Source organism: Chrysochloris asiatica, unplaced genomic scaffold (assembly GCF_000296735.1).
Source record: "Chrysochloris asiatica unplaced genomic scaffold, ChrAsi1.0 scaffold00007, whole genome shotgun sequence".
Classification (NCBI taxonomy): domain Eukaryota; kingdom Metazoa; phylum Chordata; class Mammalia; order Afrosoricida; family Chrysochloridae; genus Chrysochloris; species Chrysochloris asiatica.
Genome location: NW_006408525.1, coordinates 5,706,217 through 5,723,365, shown reverse-complemented (window position 1 = coordinate 5,723,365; position 17,149 = coordinate 5,706,217). Strand labels below are relative to the sequence as shown.

At 37.0% G+C, this 17,149-nt stretch overlaps 1 protein-coding gene across 1 annotated transcript in view; it reads right to left on the bottom strand.

The window, feature by feature from the left end:
- The window catches only part of ACACA (acetyl-CoA carboxylase alpha), a 336,306-nt gene that overhangs the window by 144,567 nt on the left and 174,590 nt on the right, over nucleotides 1-17,149 (bottom strand). The window contains exons 29-33 of the mRNA XM_006832345.1: nucleotides 15,095-15,213; nucleotides 5,355-5,378; nucleotides 2,651-2,794; nucleotides 1,834-1,930; nucleotides 813-920 (exon numbers count right to left, since the gene is read on the bottom strand). Coding sequence (XP_006832408.1) covers nucleotides 813-920; nucleotides 1,834-1,930; nucleotides 2,651-2,794; nucleotides 5,355-5,378; nucleotides 15,095-15,213 — 492 coding nt within the window. The remainder of the gene's footprint in view (nucleotides 1-812; nucleotides 921-1,833; nucleotides 1,931-2,650; nucleotides 2,795-5,354; nucleotides 5,379-15,094; nucleotides 15,214-17,149) is intronic.

Here is a 17,149-nt window from a genome sequence, read left to right as displayed (position 1 = left end):
TTTTTTTTTTTTGCTTTTTTCTTTTAATGTTTCTATTCCCCCAATCTCCAAAAAAAATACTTTGATGAGGCATACAAAAGTAAATGATAAAAAGTAGGGAAGAAGATGAATTCTTCTCTATAACGTTCTAAAATTAGAAAGCTACCTAGTATGCACTACAAGTCAGTTCTGACTCACAGAGACCCTGTATAGGGTTTCCAAGGAGTGGCTGGTGGGTTTGAACCGCCAACCTTGTGATTAGCAGTCCGGTGCTTATCCTAAGGGGAAGGGAAGGAAAAGAAAACTGTTTTGAGTGTTTAGGGACAAAGGGTTTAGTTGACTTTTTGAGTGAGAAGTATGGAGAAAGAGAAGAAACATAATGATGAGAATTTAGGTTTAGATTATGGAGACGGATATCAACACGAGATATCCAAGCCACAAAAAATTGTGAACAGAAGTCTAATTGGTATTTTCAAGAGAGGGGAGAGAAGGCCAAAGAGATTCTGGACTTAAACATGTGGAGTCTGAAGGTATCAAAGGAAAATATTCAGCAAGTGATTGGAAGTTCAAAGACTAGCGATCTGGGAGAGACACAGAAACACAGTTTCTCTTAACATTTTAAATATTTGAGGTCATTATTTCTTAATAGAAAAAAGATATTCACTATATATTATTAAATTGCTTTATAATTTTATCACTACATGTAGAACCATATAAAAGACATAGTCATTATCAGTGATAAGCCATACAAGAAGCCACTGATAAGAGGATAAAATGACACACAGCTGGCAGGAAAGGGGCCTTCATCAGTTTCCACCCAATCAAGGACTTACATTTTGCTGGGTAAACTCTCTAAACATAGCTGCCAGTCTGTCATCCTCAATATCACAGTCAGTCTTGATAGCCACATTCAGAATGTGAATTGGTTCATCCCTAGGGACCTGTAACCCAAGAAAACAAGCCAAAGAGATTATGAGACTGACTAATGCTGGAGCAGGGAAAAGTTAAAAGTACTCAGTAGAACACCAGAAAAAGAGGGCCATACCATAGGGTTTTAGTTTGCCCACTAATAGGAAAAACAAAATTGAAACACTGTCCAACAACCACAACAGAGATTAAAGGAAATTAAGTAACTCATTATTTAAGACAAGGCAGAAAAGGTACTTGCTAAAGGTGGTCCCAAATCTTGACTTGGCATTAAATTGTAGGTCATCGTGTCATAATTTTTTCACTAATAAATGGGAGCAAAACCATTTGCCATATCTTTCTTTACATAAAGTGAAGAAAAATAAGTGAAAGCAGCCACCTGAACATATTCTCACATTGCATATTTTCTTATAATTTATCAAATAACTGAAGTATCAAACCACAGGGAAAACAATGTAGGAGAAAAAAAAAACAGATCGATGTGTATATGGAGAAATGAAAAGGATGGATTTAATAAAAAGACAAAATGCTTATTTTTTTCTGCAATCTGAAACCCACCATTTCCTGAGGACTATGATAGCTACTACTATGTAACAGTGTATTACATTACTGAGTATGAATTTAGAAAGCAAAGCTCAACTCTTAAAAAGAAATCTTCATGAAGAGACTCAGAGGCAGATGCAATGGATACAGCTGAGTCCATTCTAGACTACAGAAGCTAAGATTAATATAGCTTTTTTGTTTTTAGAGTTTATATTCCCCCATCTCCGAAAAAATACTTGATGAGACATATAAACTTAAATGATATAAAGTAGATAAGAAAATGAATTCTTCTCTATAATGTTCCAAAATTATAAAACTAGCAAGTATATACTACAAGTTCCAGATCTGAAAGAACTAATTAGTGTCCTAACGGGGGCACTATACCTTGTCTTCGTCATATAGAGAAGTGTGACCTGCCTCAGGGAATGTGGGACTTTGGGGTGGAGAGTCACAGAAACAGCCCATCACTTCTTCAAAGATCCTGAAAAATTCCAGAGAAACACCCACCATGAAAACCCAAGCGGCAGAAAACTAACGCTGCTATTTCCAGCTCAAGTCTTAAAAGAATAATTTATCCTACCCTGTGCTCAAAAGCCAACTGAATAGAATCAACAGTGGCTAGAGGTGACATGCAAAATTTTACGAAGTGGCAGAAATTAGGAGGATGGATTGTTTAACCTTTAATAAACCATATATATTTTTTCTTAAAAAAAAAAATGATATAAAGCTGTTTGTTTGTTTGTTTTCATATGTAAGATATGAGCACTGCTGTCATCATCAGTCTTAAAGTAACAGAAAGAGCCTGGGACTGGAGCAGTGACAGACCAATGTAATTACCCCTCCCCCTAGGGTATTGCATCAGTATACATCCAGAGATAGATGCTGAATGCATTTAATCAAAAGATGTATCGTCTCTGGTGGGGCTTACTCTTGTGTTGTGTTTAATTTCTCCTGACATTTCACTCATCATAGAGCAGACAGCTTCGTCTGTTAGCTCCTATGGAAAAGATGGCTTTTGTTTGTTTCTTTTTTCTGACTAGGCTTACACTACAGGTAGAAGCTTGTAGAATCTGAATGAGAGATGGAAATGGTAGGACACACACCTCTGCAGGGCATATATAGCAAGGGCTATTTTGGGAACCTTAATTTGCTGAGACACCCATATATCCTCTTATACAGAAACAGTTGCACAGTGTCTTACCTGACAAAGTCTTCAAAAGTCCGAAAAGAGACCATCCCTCCCATCCGCTGACATGGTGGAGTAAATGAGTTGTCCAAAAGCACATCGCTGACACTAGCTACATGAGTCATGCCATAGTGGTTGAGGTTGGAGGAGAAGGACATTCTAAATGGTAATTAAATTAAGTTCATTAGACAAGGAGGACAGGAGCAAGGACTGTTAAGAGTAACAATAGGGAAAAGAAGTTAGGGGAAATCTCTGAAGTAGGGTCAGGTTGCAGAGCAGATTTGGTTTTTTACCCACTAAGGATAAAGCCGTTTTAGTAGATTCGCATTAACCCTTTCATTTGGATTTCCTCACACAAACGATATTTTCATCATCCAAATATAAATCCAAACACTACCAGGAATTTCAGGGCAGTTTTCATACAATGGCATTATGACATATATAATGAATGAGTAGCACATATGGGGTGAAAAACCATCCTGCATCTTCCCCTTCCCTATAGTATCCTCTCCTTTAAAAGGAAGGAAGCAAGCCAAATGAGTCACAACAATGCAATAAAAGATATTTTTCTCTAGAAAATTGTAATATATTACATATTCACAGGCATATATTTTTAAAAATACCTCTAGTTATTTGGAATGCTTTAGCAAATAATCTTTAAAAAAAAAAACACACACACACAATGGGAATGCTTTTATCTGGTCCTCACCTGCCCATGGAGAGTATCCCATTCTTGCCTGCTTATGTTCCTTTGTAAGGCAGAAATTTTTCAACCCTCAAATTGTAAAATTTCCATTTTATATTTTAAAACTTAACAAGATCTTCTACCCTTAATTCCCAGCAAGATGCAAAAGGGCAGAGCATGGGTCTCAAAGTATGTGTAAGCATAACAAATAGTTGCTGAATGGAGATGCTTGAAGAGAACCGTACTGATTTGTTTAATCTGAAAACATAATGAATTTGTATATTACTTGATGCACCTCAGGAGTCTGTACTGATAAATAATACTGTAAAGTGTTTCTGATTGCCTAGTCAATCAGGAGAGTCTCTTACGAAGGACTGAGCTAAAGAATGTCTGTGGTCTTGCCTGACATGTTATCAGCATACGGATGCAAAGAAAAGCAGGCAATGGCAACTCAACTTTGGGACATTTCCCAAAAACTACCTTGAAGGGTACCTGCAGGGTCGCAGGGGGAAGAGAACAAGCAATGTGGATATGAGATCTGGGTACATACACGTATTGTACCCTACTGCAAATCCTAATTATAAAAGGTAATGGCATTCTGTGTAGGACGGGAGTGCTGCTCACACAGACTATAGAGACTGACACTCAGGTTTTTATTCCTTTGGCAAACAAGGACTATGAAAAAGGTCCTTCATCTTTTCACAGTACTGGAGAATAGAAAGGCAGAGTGGGAGAGGAAACTATTGATACCGTAATTGAAACAAACAAATGAAACACACATCAAGCAAGTCTTACACAAGGTGTTCACTAGAAAAGGGGATTCAGAGCTGTAGTAACTCAGAAATGCTATCATTCTCCTCTTTCCTAGGATCACCAAATATATTTTCTAACGGAGCAAGTTTGTGAGGTATTGCATCTTTTCTACCTGCCTGGTATTAGACAGGAAAAGCAAAAGGTTCCAAATAACACTGAAGAGGGAACTCCCTCTGAATAAGTTAGTTGTCCGTGTTTGTGGCAAACATGAGATTAAATATCTTTTTTACAAAAATTGAGTCCCATGGGAAACATCTACTGTTCAATTTTCTTCATTATATTCATGGGCCAGGGCAGCCATAAGCAGGCAAGAATGGGATACTCTCCATGAGCAGGTGAGGACCAGATAAAAGCATTCTCTTTTCTCTCCCCATCTGAACTGAATTCTAAATGCTGATCAGTTTTGACTACGTAGTATTTTAAAGGGAAAAACCAAAATAAACACAAGTCTATGTACTCGTATATTTCACTGTACAACTGATGAACTACAAAGAGCTTGCCACCAACTAATTACTACTTTGTGGCTTGAGTCCCAATCAGAATTTTTATCCTCTCAAACTTGCATTGTGGTGTCTTGCTTGACTGAGGGGTAGGAGAAAATGAAAATACAATTACCTGTGTTATACTGGCCTGAAACCTCTTCATGGTGTTAAACATATTAAAATTTAAATATGTTTTTCTATTAATAACCTCATTATAGGTCTGAAACAAAACTTGACTTTCACTGTAATGCTTTGACACTTTAGAAAAATAGCTCGTAAACTGATAAAACATGACATCAGCTATTTCTGGGTTTGCATTTCACTAATGGAGAAGCAAATTACAGAAACTAAATAGTGACAAAAATATTAACAATTTTCCACAATAGGAGTAACCTTAGGGGTTTCTCCTCTGAAAGCCCCAAACTAGAGACAGAAAATGCAGCAAAAGAAGATGTTTCCAGCAAAGCTGAACATCAGGCAGACCAATCCCCTATCAAACATAGCAAGATGGGAGCTTTTCCAGACTGAGGCTTTTCAGGTATTGGTTTTTGAACTGAAGAAAAGCTGAAGGCATGTTTTCCAAACAGAAAGAATAGTGTGTTTAAAGCAAAGTTCAGGACTCCCTAGGAGATGCAAACATATTAGCTTATCAAGGGCAACGTTATTTCTTCCTCGTTTCACTATTCTAAGTTACAAAAAGAGGTGCTTTTAATTGGGAGAGAAACTTAACATACGGTACCTGTTTAGCGTGGGGATGTTCCCTCTGTAATTAAACAACCACAGTTAGTTACTGATAGGTCAGTGAAAGCCATAACAAAAGAATTGTCAGAGAAGATACAGACTAGTATACAGTCCCGAGGAGCTCCAGTTTGGCAGCTCTGGCATTCAGCAGACATAATTAAGTGCTTATTACATTTCAACCCCCAGGGAGCCTCCAAAGAGGCATGTCTCAGTGCCTCCTGACCTGCCGCCCCACAGCAGATGTTGGTAAATACATTTCAACCTTTTACATCATAGATTTTTTTTTTTTTTAAAGAAAGCTCTCTTACAAAATATAATGCATAGTAGTATTAAAATACAGGCTGATGAAAATAAAATTTAAGCTATATAGTATGGCATATTATCTTAAGCTTCAACATTAAATACAATTCTTAAGAATATGCTTAGGCAAGATTCAAGACGCTTCTTTCTTGTTCTGTTTTACCAAAGGTGTAATATGGAGGCCTGCATTAAGTTGATTCCATACGCCTTTCCATTCTAATTGTTTCTCAGGATGTGATAAGACTCACAAGCTACTCTCCAAAGAAAATAATTCAGTAAACTGGGCTTACCTAACTGTTCTAGGTCTCTAAGGGAAATAGAGAAGGGTACTACTGTGTACTATAGGAGCATAAAGGATCTAAAAACAGACAGGAATGCAATAACTGATTCTCTAACTGTTGTTACCGCTGTTAACTGCCGTTGAGGTCGATTTCAACTCAATGCAACCTTGTATAAGGTTTCCAAGGAATGGCTGTTGAGTGGCTCTCATCAACAAAACCTTAACTAAACTCAGCTAGTCCTACAATTTTTTTATAAAGAATGTACCAAAATTTTGAGAATGAGGGGGAAATTACATGTAAGTATCTTGCATTCTCTTTGATCTTTATTACCAATTCTTTTAAAAAATGCATCACTTCCTCTACTGAAACACAAATCAAAACAAAACTTTTGATTTTCAATATTAAAAGGGAAAATTTATACTTACCATCCACAATTTAGGGATACTGTAAGGGGGTTGATTGGGTGATATCTTAACCTTCTAACATTTGATCAGCGTTTAATCATTGGGGTTTTCTGGCACAGAGAAGACTTAATGGGCAGAACATAGTGGGTGGTGCTGCTGATATGTGGGAAGGAGGGTAGAGGGAGGAAAATGATGCACTTTCCATGGCAGTGAAAGAAGCAGAATAGACTGAGCTGGCCATATAAATAAAAAGCAGTGACATATCACTGCACACAAACCGTATACCTCATGTGATTTGTGAGTAGCAATGCTCTTTGCATCAAACCTGTACCAAAGAGCGAATTCATAAGGCAGCAAGAACAACCTCCAGTGCAAAAACCTGAACTGTTGCTGTTTGGATTTCTTGAGAATGTCACTCAGGGAAATGGGTTTCATTTTATAACACATTCTTAGTTCCCATTAACACAGGTTCTATAACAGAGTGAGGTGTTGTTGTTGTTATGTGCCATGGAGTGGGTTCTAACTCAGCGACTCTGCGTAGGGTTTCTGAGGCTGTAAATCTGTACAGGAGCAGAAAGCCTCATCTTTCTCACGCAGAGCAGCTGGTAGTTTCAAACTGCTGTCCCTTAGGTTAGCAGACCGATTTGTAACCACTGCGCTACCAGAGCTCCATAGAGTGAGGTGTAGCTAAGCAGAAAACTAACCAGAGACTTATGAGAATACAGGAAAGTCTTCCTCTTGAGATTCTAAAGAAAGAGTCCACCTGAACAGTTATATGAGCCTCAGTGCAAAGAGAAGATAGCTACAACAAAAGCAATCTCAGACTCCATTTATCCATGCTTTCGGAGTTTAGAAATCAGTGTAATCTCTCTCAATTGTTAACCTATTTCTTAAACTAATAAAACAGTCTCAGTGCTTCTGTACCACACCCTAATGCCTTAGGAAAGTCTTCAGAGGATGTGGGCCAAGTTTTCAATAGAAAAGGGCCTGAATTGAAAAGAACAAGAAAAAGAAGCCAGTCTTCTCCATGAGCAACAATTCTCAAACTCTCATAGGGAGACCCCTGCTGCCTTGTTATAGGAATTGTAAACCACTTAACAGTATGAGGTAAGTAACAAAAAAGGTCCAGTAGCTCCAGTTTCTAAAGGAATGGTCCCAAATCAATCATATAGAGGGTAAGTTTAGAGCCATATTCTACTAACCCTCGTTAGATAAAAACCTTTGAGTTTTAAAGAAGATGACAGGGATAGAAGGATAAACGCTACATATTATCAGTTAAATTCTTAGCCATGTCCATGATGATTCATTTTTATATTTTGTTACTCTATACAGGGGCTAGTTGATCAAGTTGAGAATATGACATATAAAATATAAAAATAAGGCACAGCATGCACTACTGTGATACACAATTGATCCTTAATGTTAGATTCATAGTCTGCACAAAATAATCAGTTATGGAAGAGTGAAATGTGTATGAGTCAAATAGTCTATTTACGTCACTAAAAATCTTCCACACTCCACTGTATACTTATCATGCAACCTGCTCTATCTCCAATAAGGCAATCGACTGCCTTTTCAAATATATAAATTAAATAAAAATTCCCTTCTCAGAAGTTTGTTGTTTTGGCTATTCAGGGCACTTTTATCATGATAGATCCTCAGTCATGATATTGTGAAAATATCAGCATCACTTTCCTTCTAGTAGATTAGCTCCATTTTAGAGGTGCAATAACTGAGAAACCAAAGAGGATGCTTTCGAAGGACACTGTTCAATATGGTGTCGTAAACCAAAATCTACACCTGGCATTTTCTCATCTCAGTTCCTATGGACAGCACTCCACATCGATATAGGCTTTAAAGAAAGACAAGAGAAATCCTTTGAATTCTCAGGTTCTTGGCATTAAGTCACCTCTGATTTTATTGATCTGCCTGCCCAGAATGGCTGGTGAGCCTGCATCAATATGAATGCAAAGTCAGAGTTGCTGCCTGCTAGCTGAACCCTGTTTAATTTAAGGAACACCTACTTCTTTGGCAGTCACAAGTTCTCTGAGCCTTTTACCATCCCTTCCAGCTGAATTTCATTTTACTTGATTCTAGCAGGTCCTACATAAATCTTTTATCGTATAAAAATGTTCCTGCTTCTTTTGCCTTCTAACTTGAAGGGAAAAAAAAAAAAAGACCCTATATGAAAATAATGGTGATGCATGCAAACAAGCAGTGGTTACATCAAGCTGTGATTGAGAGCCAGTATAAGGCAAATCTTTTGAAATTAGGCAGCAAAGCAGAATCAGAAGAGGTCGACTGAATAACCTACTAGCAGTCACTAACAGCAGTACCATAGGAGAAAGAGCAATTTGACTGACTGTGACCAGTGGTGGTCTCCTTGTGTGACTGTATTTCTGCCGGAGAATCCAAATCAAGAGCTGTAAAACACATCTGACACATATATTTCTATTGGCGTCTCCCTAACCCATCCACCCCTTGCAGTTCACATGTCCTGCTTCTACTGCAGAGCTTTAGTTTACAATAAAATGATCACTGCTTCATTCATTTGCAGCCCCTCCAAAGCCTCTTCTTTGCTCTGCTGGAAGATTTTGCTCTTTCTGAAATAAAGTACACCAACAGGGCTATAGCATATTACTGCTGCTTGCTGTATAATTAGCTACAAACCCACAGCACAAAACTATAGGGATTTACAGGTGCCCTGGATTCTGCTTTTCCTTCTCCCTGGGATCAGCTAGTGTTCCTTGACAAGAAAGGACCTTGGGCTACCCTAATGATATATTGAGAGTTTTAAACGCGACTCTCCAATCTTACAAGTCTGGAGTATCAAAATAACACAGTAGAGACTAGAAGCTGAGCCATGGATACAGGAACGCACTTTGCTAAGCACTTAAACCTGCTGAGAATCTTCTCTTCTGCATCTTATCAGCAGACAACCCTGAATGAAGGAAGCAAGCACTGTAGGATTTTATTTATTTAGAGCTCATTTTGACCTGCTAACTACAAGTAAGTGCTCCCACTGCTATTAAAAAAAAAAAATGCTACAAGTTGGGTAACTTTTGAGTGTCTCAGGACAGTCCAATATCTGCGTGTCAAAGATGATCAGAGTCCTCAAGAATAGCAGCAGGTTGCTGATTAGTTATGTGGACAGCTTCAGATTTCTGACCTTCTTTTTACAAAGAAGAAAGTCCACTGAGGGCACCCAGCAGCCTAAACCTGCCACCAAAACAAGTACTTTCAGGGAAGTACACTGCCTACCTCTTCTGGAAGTAAGACACAAGAAAAGGAAAGTGCTTGAATTAAAACATTCTAACACAGAAACCCAAATTCACAAGGAGAAATAACAAAGAAGGTGCACTGCAACCTAACAAAGTATGAATTTCCATCTAAGAAATAGGTGGACATAAACACCAATAGGTCCTCACCCGTTATATATGTACAAAAACATACCAAAAAATATATATTTCCCTCTCCTGCACCAACTTGATGCTTCTTATCTGAAAAATTAAAACTTTAGAAGAAAAATTCACTATTGTTTATTACTTTTAAAAATCATTTGCAATTTAAAAATTTATACTCCAGACCATAATATACAAAGCCATATACATAGGTACAGAATTTATGGGATAATACACTTAGCATATTTGTATAAATAAAGACATATTCAGGATGATGCATCAATATAACATGTTTCTGCATCACCAGTACCAGTGATGGATAAACTGGGATTTCAGAATGGGGAACAAAGACACACATATACTTCTGACACTAAACTCTGAACCTCACTGGAGAATAAAAGGAGGGAAAAAAAAAAAAAGTTGAATGATCACAGTCTGAGCACTGTGTTACTCAGTGTAAAGTACAGAGTTAACTCGTTAAAAACTTGGACTGATGGAATTTTAGACAAGAGAATTAGGTCCTTCTAGGGTTTCTAGTCTGGATAATAATAAAATGTACTCTCATTCTGGGCCAGTTGCTCTGACTATTCCTGCACCAAGAAAATGATTGAAGCCCACTTCCTTCTCCTTTAAAAATAATTGCTAAAAAACAAAACAAAACTGCTAACTGACTACAAAATACCTTTAACCAAAAACAATAACTCCCCCTCCTCTCAAATAAAAACCAAGCAAAAATTCTCTCCCCTCCAAACAAAGATCATACACAATAGGACATAGCTTGTGAAGTTTCGTAGATAAACAAGAAACACATACACATATAGACATGTGTATCACATATATCTAGGTTTCAAACTAGGTCTAAGCAAGAAAATCTCTGCAGCTACTGTTAAACTGACGGGAACTTAAGATGAAAAAGGTTAAGTCTAGCAAAGAGCTTCCCTGAATGAAACTCTAGTAACTAGAAACTTTGATGAATATGTAAGATTTGGAGATGGCAAGTCAGTTGTAACAGCAGTTAGCAGAAAAAGTTAGAAAGTTTTGGTTTGAAGATCAGGAAGAAGAGAAGCCCTTGACTGAAGTCTGCTAGTAAGGATCCTGATGCAGGAAGTCACAGAGGTGAGAAATAAACTAATAATCTGCTGTTCTTTTTTCTTTTCTTCTTAAATATTGAGAGGCGTATTAGACAAAAATAGTCACGTTATACTTAAATACTGCCTTAGTATGCGGAAAAGGAGTAACTTCTTCCTCAAAGGATGCTACTCTCATTGCAGTAACAACTGCCTTCTCTAAAAAGCGAAACAGGTCCTAATGGGACAGAGACCTTCAATCCAAACACTGTCTACTAAGGCATTTTCCTGGAAATATCCTCTGCTGCTGTCAGGTTGAAAATAGAGAATAATGTTTCATCCCAACCCAGGGGTGCTAAATATATAGAGTAAACCACAAACTGCAGGAATGGAATCCTACTAGGTGACCCCATAAACAACAAGACACTCTAGTCTTGCTTTGCTATTATAGCTTTTAAGACACTCACTTCTAAGAATTTGTTGGACAAAACTACTCTACTTCAAGGGATGTGAAGATCAAGAGCGAGGAAGAAAAATATCGAAAATTGGTTAAACAAAATATCTGTTTTATCCCCTAAGAATTTTTGTGTGATTACCCCTAATTGGGAAACAAACCTTTGTAAAATTGTTTGGTAGTGATAAGTGAAATATATCTGATAAGGCATTTATATGCTTGTTCATTATTCTATCTGAATAATTTTTAAAGGATGCATAAGACGTTGCAATGTATTATTATCTATACTATCAGGTTTGGATAGAACTTCCAGGGAAAAGCAACATAAGAATAAAGAGTTTTTCTCCCTCCAAGAAACACAAGTATAAACATAAAGCAAAGAGGACACAACGGTTTGTTTTTGCTTTTACAACTTGTTATTGTCATAGTTAATTTTTCATCTAGAATTGCTTTACCCAATACGGTAGCCACTAGCCAAGTGCAGCTGTTGAATACTTAAAATGTGGCTAGCATGAACTGAATTGTGCTAAAATTGAAAAATACATCATAAATTTCAAAGACTTCGTACAGAATTAAAAATCACTTATCGACAATTTTTGTATTAGTGGTATGTTGAAATGATACTATGGATATATTGTTGTTGTTATGTGCCATGGAGTTGGTTCCGACTCACAGTGACCATGTACAGGGTTTTCGAGGCTGTAAATCTTTACGGGAGCAGAAAGCCTCATCTTTCTTCCGCGAAACAGCTGGTAGTTTCGAACAGCTGACCTTTCGGCTCGCAGCCCGATTCATAACCACTACGCTACGAGAGCTCAATATATGACTTAATAAAATGAATTTCACTTGCTTCTTTACATGGTTTTTTAAACGTGACCAATAGAAAATTAAATTTTGTATGTAGCTTCTATGATATTTCTATTGGACAAATCTTGTCTACAGTTGGTTACTCTCAATCGCAGGTGTTCATCAGATTATCAGAAGAGCTTTTAAAAACAGTACTCATATAGACTTTAATAAAAAATAACGGAAGTTAGGGTACCTATGTGTGCATTTTCAAAATATAATTTAGAGGCACATCATTAATCTAGGTTTTAATGAACATCATGTCCTTGAGCCTTATGGGACTAGGAGGGGAATGGACACTGGTAGATAGTCTCCAATAACGTACTTCTGAAGAATAAGAAATAAGGTGCTTATTGCTTGCTTGTTTAAACAATAAGAACAGAAAGAAATGGAAGTACTTGACTTAGAACAAGTTGAATCTTAGCTAAAAAATAGTAAAAACTAATGGAAATAACCGAAGTTTCTCTTTTAAGGTAAGCAAGCCATACCCTGAATGCAACAAAAATATTTGACAGAAAAAATAAAATTTTACAAAAGTAAATTCTAGTAAATTTATAGTAACTGTCTGAATAAGCTATACTCTAAAATGGAATATGAGACCATTAGAGCATGGTGGCTCTATAGGTAGCACAAGCACTGGACTGTAAGCGACAAGGTGGGTGATTCTAGCCCACTAGTCACTCTGCAGGAAAAAGATCAGGCTTTCTGCTCCCTCAAAGATTTACACCTTTATAAATCCTATATAAGATTGCTATGAGTTGGAACCGACTCGACAGTACTTAACAACAACAACAAAATGGAATGTATCATTTTATCATCAAATTTGGATATTCATTTTATATTCCTAAACTAATAATGGCACTTTGGGTCTAAAAAGAGCATTAAAATAATTTTAATATTTTTCTGGTTTTCAAAACGATTAGTCCATCTTTCCTCCTCTATTTTGTCATTATCTTCATCTCCACATGTTGTTGTTGTTGTTAAGTGCTGTTGAGTCAGTTCCAACCCCATAAAGACCCTATCTGTATAGCATTTCCGAGGGGCGGCTGGTGAGCTTGAACTGCTGACCCAGTGGTTAAACAGACTTTGCTGTCCAGCACATTAACCCACAGCACTACACCAGGACTCAACTCCACATGAATACCAATAATTATAATAACAATATTAATAAATCTTTAAAATCACTACACACAACCAAGGTAGACCCTCATATAGGGAGATTACAGTTCTCATTAAGTTTGGTCTTTATCCGCAGAGATGCATATGCTCAGATATTGACAATGATTAGTTTACAAATTCTGAAACCACATCAGGAATAATACAGATTAGAAGCTTTGATGTGGAAAGGTGAAAAGAGTTAACAAAGAAGTTAAAAAGAATTTCTCTTGATTTTCAGTCACTCTTTCGTTACTAAATTGAAAATACATTCTCATATAAAATAGTAGGACAGGGAGTGGTTCAGAGAGACAAGGAGAGAGGTGACGAGGGAAGGAAATCAGAAGCAGCTCTGTAGCCTGACTACAAATCACTGTCCAAAGGGAAGAGGCTGTAGAAAGCAGGAAGAAAAGGAGACTGTCCAGAGAATTACAAAGAGCATTAAGTATAGCATGTAGTTCTCTACAATTATTCAAGGAATGCAGGGGAAAAAAAAAGAAGACCGAGTGCTGAGCCCATGTGTGCCATGAGTACTTCGCCGCTCGCTGAAGGACAACCATTCGTTTCTAGAAAATGAGATTCTGAAATCCATGGAGGCAAAAATGTACTGAGAGATGCTTGCTGTATCAAGGATATATGCTTTTCTCTGCCAGCCATAAGGTATTTTTGAGGTACAGAAGTGAAAGGATCTTCTGAGACAAAGAAGAGAAGTACTTTTCTGAAGATGCTGCTGCTCTTCTGCTGACCTCTGCTGGATCAACAGTGGCATCCAGTGGCCAAAAGTCTTATCACAGACTTCTTTGTCTGTAGGAAGGGTTTCTATTGCTTTGAGTGAAGTGGCAATTCAGAACAAAACCATTTCTGGTGTCTACAACTAAGGATCCCCAAAGACATAGTACTCTGTAATAAAGAGTGAAGAACCACAGGCCATAAAGAAGAGATGGAGGGGGGCAGGTTAAGATTGGCTGTGGTATTTATATTTCCTGTGGTATTACTAAAGAGAATGAAAATATAGGAGAAGGTGAACCTAAGTGTGGGTGGAATTCATATATTTTCACTGCCTCAGCACATTTTAAAAGGAGAATACAGGGCAAATGAAGCATTTTCCTTTAAAAATGCACTACTGAACAAATTTCCAAATGCACATTTTATTTTTTAAAGGGCTTGTTGTTGTTGTTAAGTGCTGTCAAGTAGGTTCTGATGCATAGCAATTTCCAAGGAGCAGCTGGTGGGTTTGAACTGCCAACCTTGTGATTCGCAGCCCAGCGCTAATCCTACAGCACCACACCAGGAGTCCTTTTAAAGGGCTTAGTAAGGACAAAAAAATGGTATTGGCATGGTTTAATTAAGTAATCTACTTAAACTCAGAAGTTTGGTTCTGAAATGTGATCTTTTAAAACAGTCTGAATTTTACCTTCTAAATTAAAATGTGTTTTTAGCAAAGTAATGAAACTGACTCAGGTATAACCTCAACCCCTAGCAAATACAGAAAAGCAAAGCATTACACCCAACTGCTGACTTTAAAACTGTCGAAAATTGATTTTCTGGCAATGTTCCTGCAAGTAAAATTCTTTTTAACTTAAAAAACAAAATATTGCCTCGTTGACATAATATAATCAAGAATAAACAAAGTAATGCTTTTATCTAAATTAGATCACTTCTTTAGCTCTCTTAAATCAAAGATCATTCGTACCACCATGAAGCTCTTCTCCCATGGATCAAATGTTCTACACTTCTAGTTGAAAAACCATGGAGTTGTACATGTTACTTTCCTTAATCCTCCTGACACAGCTCTGGCTTGCTCAGGTATACTTGCCAGCTCAAACTTACCTGTTTGGATGAGATGTGGGCAGCATGAACTGAAATTCCACCACGCAGGTGTTGTCCTTTAGCTGGCGATGTTGTACACTGTTAAGTTCATAGGCAATATAAGCTCTTCGAACATATACCTGGTTAAAAAGTAATCCTCAGTAAATACACTTCGAAAACAGAAACCTAGATATGGCTCATTCAGGAAGAAGGCAATCCTGAAGAGGTATCTGATATAGACAAAGGTGGCCTGTGATGAAAGGAGTCTCAAGGCTCTGTATATAACTTGATTTAATAAGCTGGAGTCTATATATAAGGTATCTGGATGGTGATAAGAGTTTGTGCTCCATTATTAACTGAAAGGTTGGTGGTTCAAACCCACATTGGTTCAGTTAAAGAAAGTGTCTGGACATCTGTTTCTGTAAAGATTACGGACAAGAAAAGTCTGTGGAGCAGTTCTACTTTGTAATATGTTGCTATGAGTTGGAATCAACTCAAGGGCAATGGATTTGATTTTGACCTTAATTTTGTAACTAGGATCACTTGGGAAAAGCCAGCTTGCCTCTGTTGGACACCTCTAGGTGCAACATATACTTTGTTTCACAGTATTCTTAACTCAGGTGACAGTTTGATCTTGAGCAAAAACGAGCATATATAGAAGAGCCATGGCTACTAATTTGTTAAGCAAGAAAATAAAGCAAGCAGTGGGAAATGTGAAAGGTGACAATTCTGAACAACTGAATGAGATAGAATACAGAAACAACTACTGTACAGTTTAATTCTTTTTATTATTTTGCATCTTAATTTTATTTCTCCCAATGCCCCAAATCCATTTTGGATGTTTTATATCCCCAATCCTTAGACAAAAGCAGTAAGGAATAATTTGCTAAATAATATCTCACACACACTAACTTGACTCAAGCATTGAAGAAATAGTTAACAACGAAAAACCATGAACCCGACCTCATCCATTTCACAGCCAATTTGCCATGTACGTATGAGTCCTTTTGTAGCTAGCTTACTATTTCATTTTGTATGTTTTCAAGGTTCCTTCATGTTGTAGCAGGTATCAGGACTACATTTTTGTTTATGGCTGAGTAACATTCCATTGTATGTAAAGAACAGTTTGTTTATCCATTTATCTATTGACAGATATTTAGGCTATTTCCATTTTTTTGCAATTATGGCTAATGCATCAAGGAACAGTGGTGAACAAGCATCTTTTTGAGTTCCTGCTTTTAATTCTTTTGGGAAAATATCTAGGAACCACCAAACTGTTTTCCACAGCGGCTGCAGTATTTACAGTCCAATGAGCAGTGGATAATGGTTCCAGTGTCTCCAGATCCTCACCAACACTGGTGATTTATATTTAGCAATTTTACAGCAATGTTCAGGGACTACAATTTTTGTGCTTGCTGAGGTAATATGCTGCCAAGAAAAATGTCTTTGGAGTCAGACTGTCCTAAGCTCAAATGCAAACTCTTTTACTTATTTTCTATGTGATGTTGGACAAGCCTCCAAATCTCTCAGAGTATCACTTTCTGAAATACTTTGAAAGTGATACTCTGAAGGATCAAATGAGACTTTTTTTTTTTTCACCTAAAACACAGTCCATTAAATGTTATTACTTTCTTTCGATGAGGAAATATTTCTTAAGAGCAGTTTTACAATTCAAAATATAACTAAATATTTTTATTTGGCAAGAATCACAAAATTTAAGGCTACCCATGTTCTGAATAGCTATGTTTTTTTTTCATTTATTATGTTACAAGGAATCCTAATTCATTATGAAATGGGAAAATTCAATACCTGGAAAATAGACACTATTGAAAAATGCTGGCAGCTATTTACTTGTGATTGGAGCCAGAAGTTAGTGATTAGTTCAGGTGAAACCCTTGTGTAAGGTTAAGAACATATTTCAGCATCTACAATGTTCCAGAGGAAAAAAATTTACTTAAAAACCAACATGATCGATGTAATTGATGTCACTGAATTGTATAAGTGAAAAATGTTGAATTGACAATTGTGTTATCTATCTATACATATATATATACATATATACATATATATATATAT